This window comes from Protobothrops mucrosquamatus, unplaced genomic scaffold, assembly GCF_001527695.2.
Source record: "Protobothrops mucrosquamatus isolate PMUCROS unplaced genomic scaffold, P.Mucros_1.0 scaffold_19, whole genome shotgun sequence".
Lineage (NCBI taxonomy): Eukaryota > Metazoa > Chordata > Lepidosauria > Squamata > Viperidae > Protobothrops > Protobothrops mucrosquamatus.
Genome location: NW_015386095.1, coordinates 921,271 through 927,270, shown reverse-complemented (window position 1 = coordinate 927,270; position 6,000 = coordinate 921,271). Strand labels below are relative to the sequence as shown.

At 37.3% G+C, this 6,000-nt stretch overlaps 1 protein-coding gene across 1 annotated transcript in view; it reads right to left on the bottom strand.

The window, feature by feature from the left end:
* The window catches only part of TMEM131 (transmembrane protein 131), a 106,050-nt gene that overhangs the window by 68,004 nt on the left and 32,046 nt on the right, over positions 1–6,000 (bottom strand). Inside the window, exon 6 of the mRNA XM_015830579.1 lies at positions 5,534–5,650. Coding sequence (XP_015686065.1) covers positions 5,534–5,650 — 117 coding nt within the window. The remainder of the gene's footprint in view (positions 1–5,533; positions 5,651–6,000) is intronic.

The window sequence follows — 6,000 nt, the reverse complement described above, 5'->3', positions numbered from 1 at the left end:
AAAAAAAAAAAAAAAAAAAAAAAAAAGTGCCGGAACTCACACACATCATATAACCTGCCTTGCCTACCCTACAAGGTTCCATCCAAAAAAGGTGCCGCAACTCCATTCTGGGCATTCTATGAGAAAAAAAGCCCGGCCCTTAGGCAAAATAATTAGTTCAAAATCTCTAGACATTACCATGTTGGAATGTTTTTCCCCCATGAATAATTCTTATTTGAGAGAAGAATGATCACCAAGGAGTCACAAATTAAAGTTTTCCAGTAGAATTCAATAAGAGAATGACCATAGTATTTCTTTCCTTCAAGGGCTATGTGTTTAGATGTATGGGGAAAAAATAATCTTCCCATTTGCTGATTGCTCACTGGGAATGATTGAGTAATTGCATAAGCAGAGACTATAAGAGGCATATAAAGTTGTAATTTTCCAGGGAAAATTGAATGAGCAAACAGGAGTTTAATAATGGACTTAGCAAGAATATTTAAGGAGGAGTCTAACTATTTTTTCATCTAAGACTTTGTTTCTGAGAGCCTAAGAAGTGAACAACAACAAAATCTTCTGTGGGTAATGCATTAGAAATAAAAGCATAAATAAATAGAAAACTTTAATTGTAAGTAGCACTGCTTCTGATATGTTTGCATTTCTACCCACCAACAATCTGGCATATACTTTCGGCAAGTACAATGCTGTAACAGTGCTTGAAGGGAAAGTCACAGGATGGGAACAATAAGTGGCTGCTTTAATTCATAATATAAAATGAAGATTTATCCAATTAAAAAAAATGAGATATTTCAAGATGACTGACAGAGGAATCAATTCTATTTAATGAAGAACATGAACCAAAGGAGCAAGCTTCTGAACAAGAATGACAACCAAAAACAAGACATATTGGGGGGGGGCCTCCGGTTCCGGATCGCGGCGCAGGCGGTTGGCGCAGAGAGTCGTCTCTTCGCCGGCCGGTTTCCCTCCGCCGGTAGACCCTCAATAGGGTCGAAAAGTCGCCCTGGAGGGGTGACTACCGTTGAGGAGGCCCCTCGTCTGACTGCAGAAGGGCGGCAGCTCCTTAGGGCCGACGGAGAAAAGATCAGCCAGTAAAATGGCTGATCACTTAAACCTGGAAGAAGAACAGCTAAGTGTAAAGAACCACCGTGGAGGATCCGGGTGGGACCTTTCCTTCCCTCTCTTTCCCTAACTACTTTTCCTGTAAAAAGCCTTCGAACTACTTCCCTGCTTTAAGAGAGCAGCGTCTGCTTACTTGGGAAAAAAAGCCCTGGAAACAAAATAAATGAAATAGCTTTTACTGACTATCTAATTTTTTGGATACCTTGGGGTCCTGAAAAAATTTCTATCATAGAACATTATTATTACTTTACTTTATTATGCTGGAGATATCTGCATTTTTTTTCTTTTTTTCTCTATTCTCCTAATGAGATAAAATTTTTATAAATTTGGGGAAAAAAGATCTTACAGTCTACTGAGGACATCTTGTGGTGAAAATTGTTACTTCAACTCTATTTCCTCTTGGTGTTTAAAGATGGATTTGACCTTCAAATGATAATAAAAGGGAAAAGATAAAGGATTTGAAACAGCTGGGTGGTGAATTTGTTTACTAGAAATTGTGGAGGTGGATATTCGTTGACTTTTAGTAAATATAGCCTCCACTAAAAGATTAAAAGACTATTTCACCACTGAAATGGAGGAATTTTACCCACAGCTGGATGATGAGCTTATATTGGAAAAAATCTCGGAAGCTACGAAGTACATGAAATCTTGGAGAAATATTATTTCAGAACCACAAACTGAATCTCAAATTTTAATGGATCAATCTATAGCCCAAGGAACAATAGAGGAGGAACAGATTAGCTCTAAAGAGGCTTGTATGCAACAATATACACAACTCAAAAAGATGGAGGAACCATACCCACAATTCAACTATAAACGTATATCGGGAAAAATTGTGGAAGCTACTGAGCAAATTAATTTTAGAAAAGCTCTTGTCCCAAAACCTCAAACTGATGTTCAGACTCCAATTGATTACGTCATAAGTCAAGAAACAACAGAAAAGGAATCAATTAACATAGAAGAGGATGTTATACAACCCCATGCACAAGTTATGGAGAACCCTGACGACCAAAGAATGACTTCAACTGAGACACCTGCAGTATCAAAAACTCCATCCCTGGCTATCGGGGGCGAGTCATTAGCCCCCACAGAGAAGGCCCGCAACCTGGGCGTCCTCCTGGATACTCGGCTGTCTTTAGACGACCATATGACAGCCGTGGCCAGGGGGGCTTTTCATCAGGTTTGCCTGATACGCCAGTTGCGCCCCTTTCTGGATCGTGACGCTCTACGCACGGTCACTCAAGCCTTCATTGTTTCCCGCCTGGACTATTGCAACGCTCTCTACATGGGGCTCCCCTTGAGGTGCACCTGGAGGTTCCAGCTAGTTCAGAATGCGGCCGCGCGTGGGATCCTGGGGGCCTCTAGATACTCCCATGTAACACCTCTTCTGCGCGAGCTGCACTGGCTGCCTGTGGCCTTCCGGGTGCGCTTCAAGGTGTTAGTAACAACCTTTAAAGCGCTCCGTGGCAATGGACCTAGGTATTTGCAAGACCGCCTCCTACCAAACACCTCCCTTCGACCAGTCCGCTCCCACAGAGAGGGCCTCCTTAGGGTGCTGTCGGCCAGACAATGCCGGCTGGCGACCCCCAGGGGGAGAGCCTTCTCTGTGGCAGCTCCTGCCCTCTGGAATGACCTACCCCCCGACCTACGTACAGTTGCGGACCTGTGCCTTTTTCGCCGAGCCCTGAAGGCCCATCTATTCCGTGCAGCCGGCCTGGCGTAGTTTGATTATGTTTTAGTGGGGGTTTTGTATGGGGTATTTTTAGAGCAGGCCTGTTATTTAATTTGATTTTAGAACAGAAATCTGTGTATATTTATCGTGGTTTTTATTATCGCCTGTTCACCGCCCTGAGTCCCGTAAGGAAGATAGGGCGGTATATAAATTCAATAAATAATAATAATAATAATAACAGAAATTGACTTCCAGACACGAGTTACTGAAAACTGTGATAACGTGGATAATCAACCAGTAACTACAACATGGAATAAAACTGATTACACCATTCAGATGATACTGGAAGAAGGGCAAGAGAACTTTGACCAGACTGAAATGTTGATAAATACCCCTACTCAAATACTGAGATTCGATGATACAGAAACTTTATTATGGAAACTGGTTTGGCACAGGAAGAAAGCCAGAGTTAGATTTAAAAATGCGACTTAAAATTTCACTTAATGGGTTAAAAAGGCTTAATAATTAATGGAGTATGTGAATTTAGTAAGGAGATATCTTTTGTAATAATATGCTTGTCTTAGATATGATAACTATTTGGAGGGGATTTAAACTTTACCTAATGGATTAAAAAGATTTCTTATAGATATAGATTGATTGATAGAATATATATCTAAAATAGAGTAGAAATGTAATTTCTGGAGTAATACTTTTATTTTAGGTAGGATAACTATTTTGTAATGGAAGGAGAATAAGAGGGATTTGTGACAAGAGAAGAAATGGTATTAATGACTTATTAGATTAAGAAATAGTATATATGTGAAAATATAAGAATGTTACTGTTGGAACAATGTAAGCTTTTCAGATATAACTATTATGTTAGGAAAAAAGGGAAACGAGGGATACCCGAAGTATTAATAATATGTTTATTCAAGGCTAAATTGGAATATGGTAATTGTAATTAGTAAAGCTCAAAAACAGGATTTGGATTTTTATAGATGAAATGTTATTGAGGACTGCTTTGTTTGATTGGATTTTATTTAGAAACGTATTAATTTGAATATGTTATATTACTCGAGGGAAATGGAGAGGGAACTCTTAATGAACCTGAATTATATATGTTTGATTTTGTTTTTGGATGATTTACCCCACTACCACGTTGTTTCTTAAGCACTTTGATGTAAAAATTAAAAAACCAATAAAACTTGTTTAAAAAAAAGACATATGGGGGGGGGGAGACAACAATTTCTACTGCTATCAAGCCCTTAAAAAACAAACAGGCTTTGAATTATAGGGAAGAAAAAGATATACTGCAGAATAGAACAAATAGTGGTGAATTTCTGGCCTATAAAATGAATCCTGTATAACCTGGAGATGAAAATTCAGAAGTAAAGTTAAAGGGCTATTCTTATACAGGATAGTACAAAAGTTGCTAAAATGGGATCTTTCACATCTCTTAATAAAACAAATAAGGAATAACAAAGTCAATATGCATAGACTTTGTTGTCTATCCTTCTGTAATAATAATTATTGGGAATAAACAAAACGAAATAGAATTCTGCCTTACATCTGGTGACATGACTCCTGCGATTATATTGAAGAATACAATTTGTTCAAAAGGAACACAGGTAATGTTCCTATGTTAATAGAAGAGGGACTTGAACTCCTAAAAGAATTTATTCCCAAGAGCATGTAGTTAATATAAAGGGAGGAATAAATAAATCCAGAACTGCTGTTGTTTATTTCACTCACCTAAACAAGCAGAAGGCATGTATGATACTTTCCAAAAAGATATAAAATATTAGTGATGGATGGCTTTAATTATTTTGATATCTACAAGGAGGAAACCCAGCCAAACCTCAGCTTTCCAAGAAATATATTCAAAGAGTGCATATCAATGTATCCTTGTAAAACTGGAGGGAGGTATCAAGTAGGATGCCATAGTCTTGGGGACTGTATTCTTCAACATTTTTATTAGTGACTTGGATGAAGACATAAGAGAATGCATATTAAATCTACAGAAGAGAATCCAGAGTAATTCAGCAAACATTCTAAAATAAACTCAAAACAATTCTGATGGGCCTCAAGATGAGCTAAAAATAAAATAAAATAAAATTCAAAAGAAACAAATTCAAAATTTTTCACTTGGGAAATAGAAATCAGGTGCCCAGAATGAGAGATAATATACATTGTAATAATTCTTATCAAAAAGCCTGTAGGGTGGTTAACCAATCGAAAAAATGTTCAACATTATAATGTGGCTGCAAAAGAAAAGAGAAAAAAAGTTGTGTAGGAGTGCATCAATGGACATGCTTTTCTGAATTATAGGAAATAATTATTTTACTTTATTCTGCTTTAGTCAGTCAATCTCCAGTTTAAGTAGGGTATTCAGTTATGGAGCCTGTACTTTAGGAAAGATTCAAAACGCAACTGGTCCACACATGGAAAATGAGGGTGATATCTTTCAAATTAGATAGTGAAATCAATTCCCAGAAAAATAGGAACTCCCATTCATTGGAGTTAATCTAACCCATTCAAGAAAAGCCTAAGCAGCAACTTGTGAAAGTTGCTTTCTTTTGGATATGAGTACTAAGCAAATGGTTTCAACTTTCTGACCAAAATGCTTCCCAGACTGCAATTCTATGAACAGAACTTCAAATAATATAAACCTTTGCTAGTTTCAACTGTACAATGTTATCTTAATGTACACTGTACTAGAAAGCAATGTCACATTGTTCTTACCTGGTAAGTAAATACCCCATGATTAGATGTGTTAATAAATAATGTATTTTCTACATTTCCCACAACTCTTGCAAGAAAAACTACATCAAATGATGTATTTCCTCCTGGAATAATTTTCTGAAAGAGAGAAAAAAAGCCAGAACATATGCCATGCTGTTGATTCAAAAGCACAGTGTATATACAAAAGAAGAATTGATGTATGCAAGCTATCAGTTAAAATCCCTGGACTAGGAATGAAAAAATCCAGATTGAAGTCCACCCTTAGTCATGGAAGTTTACTGGATGACTTTGGACCAATCGCTTTTCTCATCCCAATCTACTTCCAATATTGTTGTGCAGAAAAATGGAAGAACAAAGTGCAATGTAGCACACCTTAGATCCTGAGAGGAAAAAAACAGAATAGAAATCTAACAAAAAAAATAATAATGAATTATTTATTTGTCTCCCTCAGTTATCAGAATTAGAAC